The 13,946-nt window shown below is 46.2% G+C and overlaps 1 protein-coding gene across 2 annotated transcripts in view; it reads left to right on the top strand.

The window, feature by feature from the left end:
- Positions 1 to 13,946, top strand: part of NOL6 (nucleolar protein 6) — a 65,833-nt gene that overhangs the window by 9,828 nt on the left and 42,059 nt on the right. For both annotated transcript variants that reach the window (XM_079994736.1, XM_079994737.1), the window contains exons 9-14: positions 3,108 to 3,166; positions 5,782 to 5,883; positions 8,241 to 8,356; positions 9,729 to 9,906; positions 11,937 to 12,059; positions 12,972 to 13,120. In XM_079994736.1, the coding sequence (XP_079850862.1) occupies positions 3,108 to 3,166; positions 5,782 to 5,883; positions 8,241 to 8,356; positions 9,729 to 9,906; positions 11,937 to 12,059; positions 12,972 to 13,120 (727 nt within the window). The remainder of the gene's footprint in view (positions 1 to 3,107; positions 3,167 to 5,781; positions 5,884 to 8,240; positions 8,357 to 9,728; positions 9,907 to 11,936; positions 12,060 to 12,971; positions 13,121 to 13,946) is intronic.

Genomic DNA, 13,946 nt, shown 5'->3' with positions numbered 1-13,946 from the left:
GGAAGTGTAGATTTGATCCAAGGTGGGAAGAGTGCACCCAATTATTGTCTCCGCAGTCTTTACAACCCTGGACAGCATTGTTTTTTCCCTGACTGTGCAGCTCCCAAACCACACACACAGACCATACTAATAATAAGATCTCCTTGGATTTCAGGCTGGTGGCAGCAACGTTAACAGCATTTTTGAACGTTTCTCCTTGTAAGACGTGCCCTGCATTCAGAAAGGGATCATTATCAGGGAGAGGGCTAGAATCTGTTTTCTTCAATATGCTCGATTTCTACATGGAGGGAGTTTCTTACGAGGAGAAACAGTGAACGGCAGAATTCCTTCCTCTGTAGTGACACATTTTAGAAAGGACATGACATACAGTGTCTTAGAATTGTAGAGTTGGAAGGGACCCAGGGAAACCATCTAGTCCAGCCTCCTTGGAATGTGTCGTTTGGCTCTGAATCTCTTCTCCCTGCCCCCACCATTCCCTTGTGTTCCCCATTTTTTGAGAGAGAGGGTGTTGCTTCTGGTTGAGGCTTGTGGGCCATCTATGCCTCTGTCCCCCCAAATTTATATGCAGTGGTACCTCTGGTTGCATCGGGACGCGGCTGGCGCTGTGGGTTAAACCACAGAGCCCAGGACTTGCCGATCAGAAGGTTGGCGGTTCGAATCCCTGCGACGGGGTGAGCTCCTGTTGCTCGGTCCCTGCTCCTGCCAACCTAGCAGTTCGAAAGCACGTCAAAGTGCAAGTAGATGAATAGGTACCGCTCTGGTGGGAAGGTTAACGGCGTTTCCGTGCGCTGCTCTGGTTCACCAGAAGCGGCTTAGTCCTACTGGCCACATGACCCAGAAGCTGTACGCCGGCTCCCTCAGACAGTAAAGCGAGATGAGCGCCGCAACCCCAGAGTCGGTCACGACTGGACCTAATGGTCAGGGGTCCCTTTACCTTTTTACTTCTGGTTGTGAACAGGATCCGCTCCGGAGGCCTGTTCGCAACCTGAAAAGAATGCAACCCGCGTCTGCACGGGTCGCGATTAGCCACTTCTGCACATGCGCGTGACGTCATTTTGCGCGTCTGCGCATGCGTGAGTGGCGAAACCCGGAAGTAACCCTTTCCGGTACTTCCGGGTCACCACCTGAAAATGCGCAACCTGAAGCAAACGTAACATGAGGTATGACTGTACCTAACATGCATCTTACTTTGTCTCCTTTGAACATTTTAAAGAATTGCAGATTTTTTTTTTTAAGGAGTGGGGAGGGGATGTCTTCTAAAGGCTATGAAACTGCAACCAGGAAGTTTTCTTGGGTGAAGATTCCCTCACCCTCCTCTGTCCCCATACGCCCCATTCTTCATCCAGTACAAAAGCCTCCTCCATCTGCCCCCTTCGCTCCGCACCCCAGAGGCAAACGATGGGTTCACTCCCGCAATAACTTTCTGAGCGTAAGAGCTGTTCCGACAGGACAACAGACTACCATGGAAGGTGGTGGGCTCTCCCTCCTTGGAGGTTTTTAAGCAGAGGTTGGATGGCCATTTGTCAGGGATGCTTTTGTTGATATTCCTGCAGTGCAGCGGGTTAGACTAGATGACCCTCAGGGAGCCCTTCCAACTCTGTCATTCTACGATGGCTGCCAACTTGGATGGCTTTGAAAAGGGGATTAGGCAAATTCGTGGGAGGATAAGGCAGTGTACTCCCTCCACTGCCAGAGACATTACGCCCTTGAATGAAGGCGGCATTTTTTTCATCTCCGCCGAGCTAAGCAGTTGGCACCTTACCTCTCTCGCCCTGACCTAGCCACTGTGATCCACGAGACGATCACCTCCAGACTTGATTATTATAACTCACTCTATGTGGGGCTGCCCTTGAGACTGACCCAGAAACTCCAGCGGGTGCAGAATGCCGCGGCGAGACTCCTTACGGGGTCCTCGCTGCGGGATCACATTCCCCTTGTGCTATACCAGCTGCACTGGCTCCCAGTGGAGTACAGGGTCAGGTTTAAGGTGCTGGTTTTAACCTTCAAAGCCCTATATGGCCTAGGACCCTCGTACCTACGGGACGGCCTCTCCTGGTATGTCCCATGAAGGACCTTAGTCTTCAAACAAAAACATATTGGAGATCCTGGGCCACAGGTTGGTTAGGCTGGCCTCAACCAGAGCCAGTGCCTTTTTGGCTGTGGCCCCAACCTGGTGGAACGCTTTGTCACAAGAGACTAGGGCCCTGCGGGACTTGACATCTTTCAAGACGGAGCTGTTCCACCAGGCCTTTGGCCGAGGCACAGTCTGACCCCCTCCTTTGGTAATCCTCACAGAACTCTAGCCCAATGGTTGCCATTGAATTGATTTTAGAATGAATTGATTTTAGAATGCTGTGTTACTTTTATTGTTGTTAGCCGCTCTGAGCCTGGCTTTGGCTGGGGAGGGCGGGATATAAATAAAATTTTATTATTGTTGTTTGTTTGAATGATTGGTTGATTGGTTGATTGAATTTATATACTCCCCTATACACGGAGGTCTCAGGGCAGTTCACAGAAAAGACCAACATAAAAACAACAATATTTAATCAAAATAAAAACAACCCAATAACCCCCCCCCCCAAAGAGAGCCACATTTTAAAAGGGCATAGGATGTCGATCAAATCAACCAAAGGCCTGGTTAAGAAGGAACATTTTTGCCTGACGCCTAAAGGTGTAATTAAGGCGCCAGGCGAACTTCCTCGGGGGAGAGCATTCCACAGATGGGGAGCCACTACAGAGAAGACCCTGTTTGTGTGTGTTGCCACCCTCTGGACCTCTCGAGGAGGCGGCACACGAAGGAGGGCCTTCAGAAGATGATCTCAGGGTCTGGGTAGGTTCATATGGAAACACAGCTGCTGCTGCTGCCCTCAAGACCTGCTTCTGGGATGTGTTGTTGGGTACCTGGAGGGCAAGATACTGCACTAGACTAGACACTAAGATCACACCTGTTTTCATCCTGAGAGGTTTGGAGATAATCAGTGCGAATCTCCGCTGATATTTTGGTTCTCTGTAAAGGTGCCCTCTCCCTTTTCCACCCTCTGCAGTTTCACAATCTCTGAGTAACTGCATGATCTTTTCCCCCATGTATATGTCTTCCTTCCTTCCAGCTGCCACAGACCTCAGTACATCTGGAATCAGCCTTTCAAAGGATGGAGTTTCCTCACTGGTAAGAGTGTGTGCTTTGGGGTACTTGGGATTCCTAGTTAGGGCTGAGGCGGTGTGGGGCTCAACCTCTTGTTTATTATTACAGCTGTATTCCACCTTCCTTCCAAGGAGCTGGAGGTGCCATGCATATATATCCAGAACAACAAACCCCTGTGTTGCAAACTTAACACAACAAACAATGCAAGCAACACGAAGACCAGTATACTAGATAGCACTGCAATTCTTATTGCACAATATACATGACAAAATGTGTACACATGTGAATTCTCTAACATATTTGAAATCAAATGAACACACGTCTGTCAATCTTTGAAAGTCCGTAGAAGTATAATAAGTCTGACCTTTAAAGCCCTAAATGGCCTCGGTCCAGTATATCTGAAGGAGCGTCTCTACACCCATCGTTTTACCCGGACACTGAGGTCCAGCGCCGAGGGCCTTCTGGCAGTTCCCTCACTGTGAGAAGCCAAGTTACAGGGAACCAGGCAGAGGGCCTTCTCGGTAGTGGCACCCTCCCTGTGGAACTCCCTCCCACCAGATGTCAAAGAGAACAACAACTACCAGACTTTTAGAAGACATCTGAAGGCAGCCCTGTTCAGGGAAGCTTTTAATGTTTGATGTATTACAGTATTTTAATATTTTTTTGGAAGCCGCTCAGAGTGGCTGGGGTATAAATAATAAATTATTATTATTATTATTAAGTCTATCATTGAAACAATGTAATGGATGCTATCCTGTGGGCTGAGCGGTAAAACTTTTTTTAGGTGTTCATGGTGCCGAAGTAGTAAGTGAATAACAACGTAGTACAGTGATCCCGGATAATCTTGACTGTTGCAAAAGAATTCAAATATGAACCAATGACCTGTGTACGTGAAAACTATATAAACTTCACACATTACAACCCATATGCTACAACTACAATAAGAAGAACAAAGGTACATGCCCCATAGATTAGAAAAATGCACAAGGAGCAGTGGTCATGAGAATATGTAACCACTGCTACCAGTTGCATGATACCTGAAGCATAAGTAATCATTCCCAGGTGGCGCTTATAGGGAGACTGAATTGTGGTAATTCAATTTAAAGGTACAATATAACAATAGAAAAACATCAAATAAAACAATTTAAATCCAGTTCAGAATTAAGTGCATCAACAAAAGACAAGGTCATGAAAGACGGCTACGACAGAAAGAATCTCAATTCATTTTTATGTTTAAGACCATTCACCCTGAAGGACTTAATTCTGAGCTGGATTTAAATTGTTTTATTTGATGTTTTTCCTCACAACAAGCCTGTGAGGTTGTGCATTCATTTCCCTGCTAGAAGCTGCTACCCTCGCCTGCTCTTCAGCGACACCTTTTGAATCTCAATATTTATGTTTTATGGAAAGGTTTTCAGTGAACAAATAAAGAAATTGGGGATGGGGACCAAAACAAAAAGGTGCTTAAAATGAATGCAACACAATATATAGGTATATAAGTAAGGTTTTCATTCCATTGAACATATAATTATTAACAAGTCGCTACAGCTTTTATAAATGCACTCCAACTGTCATCATATTTATCCATACACAATCTGTGTCCAAAAGCAATCTCTTTGTATGTTATAAGAGTTGTCGTATCTTCTGTCCATTGATCAAAGGATAGTAGTAGTAGTGTAATAATAATAGTAATAATTTGTTTATACCCTGCCCATCTGGCTGGGTCTCCCCAGCCACTCTGAGCAGCTCCCAACAGAATATTAAAACATGATAAAACATCAGACATTAAAAACTTCCCTAAACAGGGCTGCCTTCAGGTGTCTTCTAAAAGTCAGATAGTTGTTTATTTCCTTGACATCTGGTGGGAGGGTGTTTCACAGGGTGGGTGCCACTATGGAGAAGGCCCTCTGCCTTGTTCCCTGTAACTTCACTTCTCGCAAGGAGGTAACCTCCAGAAGACCCTCGGAGCTGGACCTCCGTGTCTGGGCTGAATGATGGGGGTGGAGATGCTCCTTCAGGTATAGATAGAAAGATTTTCCCAGTGAATCAATATCAAGTTTTTCAGCAGACCTAAGGGTGCAAAGAGCCCATCTATGTTGACCAGGTGTCAAACCCCGTATCTGAAGAAGTGTGCATGCACATGAAAGCTCATACCAATAACAAACTTAGGTGGTCTAGGGTGCTACTGGAAGGTTTTTTTTTTTTGTCCCATATAATGGGTATGTGGTTTAGGATAATATGATCATCTACCATTTTTAATTTCTCCCCCAAAATTTATTTATATATCCCGATGCTTCTTTTCTCCAGAATTTTGCAGGCATCAGCCATTGCATAAAGGAATGAGATAGGTTTTAGGTTATACTATGCTTCTAATAGGTTGTGTTATATTCTGGATTATGTATGTTTTAATAGATTATGTCTGAATAGGATGAGAGTGTTGGAGATACATGCAAATGTGTATGTGAATCCGGTCTTGGGTGTTTGATTTTCGTTGTTGTGTATACTGTGTATATACGGACAATGACAATAAATTAATCTAATCTAATCTAATCTAATCTAATCTAATCTAATAAACCTGTTTCAAAGGAGCATTTTCCTTGTTCTGCCTTTTGAATCTCAGCTTTGTCCTCTTCCTCTAGCCTACCCTGGCGGACTTCCATGCAGCGTTCCAGGTGGTCTTCGTGGATCCTTCTGGGTTGGTCAACCTGTGCGCAGACATGACGGCCTCCACATATAAGCAGGTAAATGAGGTTGTTGTTTAGCCCAGCTTTCAAATGTGCCGTCCAAATGTTTCCTATCAGCCCCAGCCAGTACAGATTTACTGGAGGAGAGGAGAGGAAGTTTCTCTGTTCAGCCAAAAGGCCTTGTTCCCAGCAGAAGAAATTCATTGGAAAACCGCCCCATGTTTTCATGTCACTTACAACCAGCTCTTTGTCGTTTGCATAATCCTGGAGTGAGAAACAGAATTAAAAATACAACAAAGCAATATTTCACCAAAATTCAGCACCCTCAAAGGAAGGACGGTTGATTAAAACCTTGGGATATGCAGCGAGGGCAAAACTGATGGCAGCGATAAGAGACACAGATTTAGAATCCTTTGAAGAAGCCTGGAAACTCTTTCTAATCTGTTTAAAAACTTATTTCCCCTATGCGAAGGCCAACGCAGCGTTTGAAGCGTCAGAAAATAGTAGGATATATTAAGAAACGGGTTAAAGAGGATGAAATTAGATAAGCCAGAACCTTAAAAAGCAGTTTTATGTAATTTGAGTTAGAAATATTGATGTTGGGTGAGCGTTGATGTTGAATTGGAATGTAACTTGAGTAACAGATTTAACTTTCAATATGGAAAAAGAATAAAATATAAGAAATTCAACCTAGTGTAAAAACAGATGACATGCCATTGTTTTCACTGTTGTTGGAACTGCAGACCTGTGGGGCAGGCTGAGAATGAGAGAGTGACTTGGGCGAACGGGGAATTCGAACCCGGGTTTCATGTTATTGTCTACCTGCTTTTCTGCTTTGCTCTTTGCAAATGGACCAGAGAAGCGAACGAGCCAAGAGTGCTTGCACCGGCTGCTTGGGGGGGTGGGGTGGAGCGGTTTTGTAGGGTACCCCCAACCAAGATGAGTTGATGCCTCGAGAGGGAGAAGGAGGCAACTACCGTATTTTTCGCTCCATAAGACGCACCCGACCGTAAGACGCACCTAGTTTTTAGAGGAGGAAAACCAGAAAAAAAATATTCTGAATCAAATGTTGTACTAAACTATTTAATAAGCAACCGATTACAGTGGTGCCCCGCAAGACGAATGCCTCGCAAGACGGAAAACTCGCTAGACGAAAGAGTTTTCCGTTTTGGAGGTGCTTCGCAAAACGAATTTCCTATGGGCTTGCTTCGCAAGACGAAAATGTCTTGCGAGTTCCTGCGGTTCTTTCCCCCTTCCCCCCCTTTTTCTAAGCCGCTAAGCCGCTAAGCCGCTCATCCGCTAAAAGCCGCTAAACCGCTAATAGCGCTAATCCGCTAAGCCGTCAATGGGCTTGCTTCGCAAGACGAAAAAACTGCTAGACGAAGAGAATCGCGGAACGGATTCTTTTCGTCTTGCGAGGCACCACTGTATCTGAATCATATTGCAACCATGTAAAGTGAACAGCAGTCAACAGTGGCATTAAGAGATCGCAGCAGTTCTCAACCTGTGGGTCCCCAGATGTTGTTGGACTACAACTCCCATCATCTTCCCTGAGCTCTGGCCTTGCTAGCTAGGGATGATGGGAGTTGTAGTCCAACGACATCTGGGGACCCACAGGTTGAGAAAGGCTGAATTGCGGTATGTGAGGTGGGGTTTACACCCCCCCCCCCAATATTTTATTCAAGTTGGAAGAGGGAAGGAAGGAAGAGAGAGGTAGAGCTCACATTTGTGCTGCCTGTGGTGGGCAGCTGCCTTGCCTCGCCTCCGAGGTGACGCCGGAACTGGAGCAAAAAGATTAGGAGGAGACGCTGGGACAGGAGCCGTGTAAGCGGCTCTCCCTTTGCTTGAATTAGTCAGCTGGGAGGAGGGGCAGAAGGTACTGCTTTCCGTCCCTCCTCCCGCCTCGCTGTAAAGCCAGCAGAGCAAGAGCTGCTGACACGCTCTCTGGGACTCTTGCTTTCCAGTGAGCAACGGACGGGAGCCATGGCTCCGGCTGTGGAGGCATCCCTCAGCTCGCAACTGCATTCACTCCATAAGACGCACAGACGTTTCCCCTTACAGTGGTACCTCGGGTTAAGTACTTAATTCGTTCCGGAGGTCCGTTCTTAACCTGAAACTGTTCTTAACCTGAAGCACCACTTTAGCTAATGGGGCCTCCTGCTGCCACCACACCTCCAAAGCACGATTTCTGTTCTCATCCCAAAGCAAAGTTCTTAACCCGAGGTACTATTTCTGGGTTAGCGGAGTCTGTAACCTGAAGCGTATGTAACCCGAGGTACCACTGTACTTTTTAGGAGGGAAAAAGTGTGTCTTATGGAGCGAAAAATACGGTACATTGTGGCCTGGACTTGAGTCTTGGGGGGTTGGCTTATCTCTCCGCTTGCCTAAGTATGTGTGGTTTTGCTCTCCCTTAGATCCAGTTCGAAGCCAAGCACTCCATGGAGATTCTGGACGACCAAACGATGGATGGGTTCCATTTGCTGCTCATGACCCCCAAGCCTCTGATCCGAGCCTTTGACCACGTGTTCCAGTACGTTCTCTCCACGAGAATATTTCTTTTTTTCTTACATTTACACACCACTTTTTCTTCGAAGGAGCACAAGGGGACCGCCCTGGTTCTCTTCTTCCTCCTCATTTCCTCCTTACAGCAAGTGTGTGAGAGAAGTTGGGCTGAGATACGGTGACTAGTCGAAGGTCACCCAGTGAGTTTTGTGGCCGCATGGGTATTCGAACCCCAAGCCTCCCATGTCCCAGTCCAACACTCTTTTTAAAAAAATGTATTTTACTAAAAAACAGAGCACATTTTTTTGGGGGGAGGGGATAATTCAGATGGAAATTCCCAGGTGTCAAAAAAAAAGTTAAACCACAGAGCCTAGGGCTTGCCGATCAGAAGGTCAGCGGTTCGAATCCCCGCGACAGGGTGAGCTCCCGTTGCTCGGTCCCTGCTCCTGCCAACCTAGCAGTTCGAAAGCACGTCAAAGTGCAAGTAGATAAATAGGTACCACTCTGGTGGGAAGGTAAACGGCGTTTCCATGCAGTGCTCTGGTTCTCCAGAAGCGGCTTAGTCCTGCTGGCCACATGACCCGGAAGCTGTTCACTGGCTCCCTCAGCCAATAAAGCGAGATGAGTGCCGCAACCCCAGAATCTGTCACGACTGGGCCTAATGGTCAGGGGTCCCTTTACCTTTTTATGTATGCCACTACGACTGCCAGTGTTTTGTTAGCACAAAAATGGAAAGCGAGCGAGGTCCCAACCAAAGAAGAATGGCAACTTAAAACGGATGGAATTTGTGCACCTTGCGGATCTAACTTACAGAATAAGAGAACAAGAATAACATTCATTTAAAGAAGATTGGAAAATGTTTCTTGAATATATGGGGGAAATTGTGTACACTTGAAAACGTCGGCAGCATCAAGATAAATTCAACAGTTTTGATGGAAGTAATAATGGAATACTGAATGGTTTAGGTTATATAAAATATGCAGGGACTTATGCTATGCAAAATGAGCCATGGAAAGAGAAGAATGGAAGTCATTGATATTTTAAGGTTGTTTAAATGAATATTCTAAATTGTAAAACAGAAGATTTAATAAAAATAATGTATATAAAAAGAAAATAAGTAATACGTAACTAAATAAATAAGAATTAATAATCTGACTTGACCCTATATATAAACATTCAAGAAATGGGTCGACTTGCACATACAGTGGTACCTCAGGTTAAGTACTTAATTCGTTCCGGAGGTCCGTTCTTAACCTGAAACTGTTCTTAACCTGAAGCACCACTTTAGCTAATGGGGCCTCCTGCTGCCGCTGCACCACCGCCGTGCGATTTCTGTTCTCATCCTGAAGCAAAGTTCTTAACCCAAGGTACTGTTTCTCTCCTGGCTGCCCTCTCCTCAGCCTCAAGCACGTCTGCAAGCTGCAGGCCGCCTGCAAGAAGATGCAGCTGCTCAACGAGCTGATGGATTGCGGCGGGAATTACGTGGCGGCGACTCTGCCTTTCCTCATCGGCTTGCTGGAACGAGGGCTGTCTCGGAGGATCCTGTTGCTGACGCATGCGCTGCCCCAGACTCAACCAGTAAGTTTTTTTCAGACCATGGTGGTGACAATGATATTTATATTATATTTACATTAAAAACCTGACAGTACCAAATTATCACCAAAGCCAGACTAAACGTCTTTCCTTCTGCAGTGTTGGACGTCAGGTTGAGAGGAGTTCCCTACCAGGACAGACTTTGCTCGTGTGCTCAGGACATCGATTCCATAAGACATATTTTGCTGCACTGTGCAAAATATGAGCAAGCCAGGGTTGAACTGATATTACCCTTGCTGGTACCTTTCCTGGGAAAATCAGAGGCTCACTATGTCAGGTTCCTATTGGAAGACTGGACAAAGGCTAGAACATTAGCAGTGGCAAAGTTTTTATCGGTGGTTGCAAGAACAAATGATCCCTATCTTAAGTCTGAACAAAATGCTTGTTTAACCTGGAGATAGGCTGTATGAATTGTGCATTGCTTTGTAACAGTTTGTTGGGTCTCTAGACCGTAATAAAGATCGATTGATTGATATTTATTTACAGTGGTGCCCCGCAAGACGAATGCCTCGCAAGACGGAAAACCCGCTAGACGAAAGGGTTTTCCGTTTTGGAGGTGCTTCGCAAAACGAGTTTCCTATGGGCTTGCTTCGCAAGATGAAAATGTCTTGCGAGTTCCTGTGGGTTTTTTTCCCTTTCCCCCCTTTTTCTAAGCCGCTAAGCCGCTTATCAGCTGATCCACTAAGCCGCTTATCAGCTGATCCGCTAAGCCGCTTATCAGCTGATCCTCTAAGCCGCTTATCAGCTGATCCATTAAGCCGCTAAGCCGCTTATCAGCTGATCCACTAAGCCGCTAAACCGCTTATCAGCTGAGCCGCTAAGCCGCTAATGGGCTTGCTTCGCAAGACGAAAAAACCGCAAGACGAAGAGTCTCATGGCTTACGGATTAAATGACACATTTTGCGGTGGGGTGGGGGACAACTGAACATTCAGAAGAATATTAAAAGCATACCAGTGTACTGTTGGCACCTGTCTATCTTGGGAGACATTTATACACACAACAACCCTGTCAGGTGGTTTAGGCAGAGAGAGAGCAACTGGCCCGAGGTCACCCAGTGACCTTCATGGCTAAGCAGGGATTTGAACCCTGGTCTCCCAGGCCCTGTGGTTGCCGCGGAGCGCAACCCGAAAATACTTATCCTGAAGCATATTTATCCCGAGGTATGACTGTATTGTGTTTTATGCTCGTTTAGTACGGTATGTAAAATTGGTCTGGGACCGTAATAACATTTATATACAGTGGTACCTCTGGTTGCGAACGGGATCCGTTCCAGAGCCTCGTTCGCAACATGAGCAGAACGCAACCCGCGTCTGCGCATGCGCGGGTCGCAATTCACTGCTTCTGTGCATGCGCACGATGCCATTTTGAGCATCTGCGCATGTGCGAGCGGCAAAACCCGGAAGTAACCCTTTCCGGTACTTCCGGGTCACTGCGGGACGCAACCTGAAAAGATTTAACCTGAAGCCAACGTAACAAGAGGCATGACTACAGTGGTGCCTCGCAAGACGAAAAGAATCCGTTCCGCGAGTCTCTTCGTCTTGCGGTTTCTTCGTCTTGCGAAGCAAGCCCATTAGCGGCTTAGCGGCTTAGCGCTATTAGAGGCTTAGGGGCTTAGCGGATCAGCTGATAAGCGGCTTAGCGGATCAGCTGTTAAGCGGCTTAGCGGATCAGCTGTTAAGCGGCTTAGCGGATCAGCTGATAAGCGGCTTAGCGGATCAGCTGATAAGCGGCTTAGCGGATCAGCTGATAAGCGGCTTAGCGGATCAGCTGATAAGCGGCTTAGCGGCTTAGAAAAAGGGGGGGAAGGGAAAAAAAACCGCAGGAACTCGCAAGACATTTTCGTCTTGTGAAGCAAGCCCATAGGAAATTCGTTTTGCGAAGCACCTCCAAAACGGAAAACGCTTTCGTCTAGCGGGTTTTCCGTCTTGCGAGGCATTCGTCTTGCGGGGCACCACTGTATATATCGTTCCAGTGTGGCCCATCTAATTTTGTTTCTCTCATCTTTTTCGCCCAGTGGCCAATTGATGCTGATCCCCCAAAACACAAGGACATCGGGTCCCTGTCATTTGGACTTTTGCTGAATCTTGAATTTGCAGGCTGCATCCTGGAGAGGGGACCTGGAGGGGACAGACCAGAGGTGAGACTGGAAGAGTTCTCTGGTCCCCATTATTGGGTGTCCAAGAGATTTTCTGCCTACGCTTTTGCCTTCTATTTGTTCCGTCTTGTAGGCACAACCCCCTGGTGGTGAAAGTGCGCACTTTGATTTCAATGGGACTTTTTCAAGGCACGGTTATTCATGAAAGAAACTTCCTTGTCCTGTTTTGCACACCCTTTTTTCTTGCTGAAAAATGATATTTTGGACCCATGGAACTCTTCGCCACTGGAGATTCAGCAGGCACCTTCTGTGCCAAATTTTAGCACCTGCTCAAAGCTTTTATATTCTGCCAGGCCTATGCAGGCGATTAAGAAGACATTCACAGTGGCTAATGGATGCCTTTTTTTAGACGTTTCATGGTTTTATTCTATTCTTTTATGTTTAAATTGCTGTAAACCACTTTTATGTATTTTTATGACATAGTGGTATACAATTTTTTAAAAAATAAATAAACCTATTTAGTGCCGCTTTTGCTTTCTTGCAAATTTCTGAAAAGTTAAAACTCTTTCTAATGCAATTTATTTTTAAAGAATGAAGGTCAGAATCACTTTCTTTTTTCTGCATCCTTTGCAAACAGGATTAGAGTTACCTGTGAAGACAAATTGGCACCTAATGCCCTATTTATATTTGTTTTAGTTCTGCTTTAATTGTTTGGCAGTGGTTGAAAAACACAAACCAAACCCACAGAAAGTTAATATGTACTTGTATCTGTGCAAACCCAGGCATTGTGGGCCTGGCCTGCAGAACGTTCCTCTATTTTGTTTTTTTAAAATGACTTTTATGAGTATATAAAAATGAGTTAAATTATGTTCATTTTACTATAAACAAAGAAAGCCTGTGAGAAAGCGAGAGAAATGCCTTTCATTTCCCCTCTCTCGGGGTTTGAACCTGCAGGCGCTGGAGTTTCGGCAGTTTTGGGGGAAGCGATCGGAGCTGAGGCGTTTCCAAGATGGCGCCATCTGCGAGGCCGTTGTGTGGGACGCACCAAACATGAGCCAGAAGCGGCTCATTTCTGAGCAGATCATTCGCCACCTCTTGCAGTTGTGAGTAGCATGTGGGGACTCGGTTTTGGGGGACCCAGAGAAGGCGAAAATGGGGGTTTGTGTTTGTAAGACCATTGGTCACTGGAACACAACCGGATTGTTGCTGTTGGAGCACCTCTTCTGTCTCCTGGCAGATCAAGAGTAGCAGTTGACTGCAAAGGTTGCAAGGTTTCTAGCTGGTCCACTATTTGACTGCTGATTCAGGACCCTAAACTGTGTTTTATATAATCGACTTTTTTTTTTGTTCTGTGTATATCACAATGTTTTTTTTGTTGCTGTGGCCGACGGCTGATGCAAATAAAGTTTTGTTCATACATTCTTTGGGGAGAAGCTAAAACATTTGGAGTTCTTTAATTTCAAAAAAAGACAGGTGGGCAGTGGACCTATAAAATTATGGACAGCATGGAGAGAGGAGATAGAGGAAAATATTTTGCATCTGCCATGCTTGTTAAGCACGTAAGAACGGGTCAGCAAACTTACCGCGCCTCGGGCCAGTGTCTCCAGTGCCGATTGCGCGCAGGGCAGGGGAGCGCATGCCCATACGCGTGCGCACACGCTATTTCTGGCACACTTCCAGATCGGAGGAGCACCAGAAATAGCTTGTGCGCATGTGCACGGGCCTTCTCCGACCCGGATGTGCACTGCAAATAATGCTTGTGCATGCGCAAATAACCCTTGTGCATGTGCCAATAACACTTGCACATGCGCAAATAACGCTTGCTCATGTGCACAAGCTGTTTCCGGTGCTCCTCCGACCCGGAAGTGGACAGCCGCACAGCGCAGCGCTGGTAAGAGTGGGCGGCGGGGGTTGCCGCGGGCCGGATAA

The sequence above is a fragment of the Podarcis cretensis genome (genome assembly GCF_951804945.1).
Source record: "Podarcis cretensis genome assembly, chromosome: 11".
NCBI classification, from domain to species: domain Eukaryota; kingdom Metazoa; phylum Chordata; class Lepidosauria; order Squamata; family Lacertidae; genus Podarcis; species Podarcis cretensis.
The sequence above is the reverse complement of the archived record's forward strand: the minus strand, read 5'-3'. Positions and strand labels throughout refer to the sequence as shown.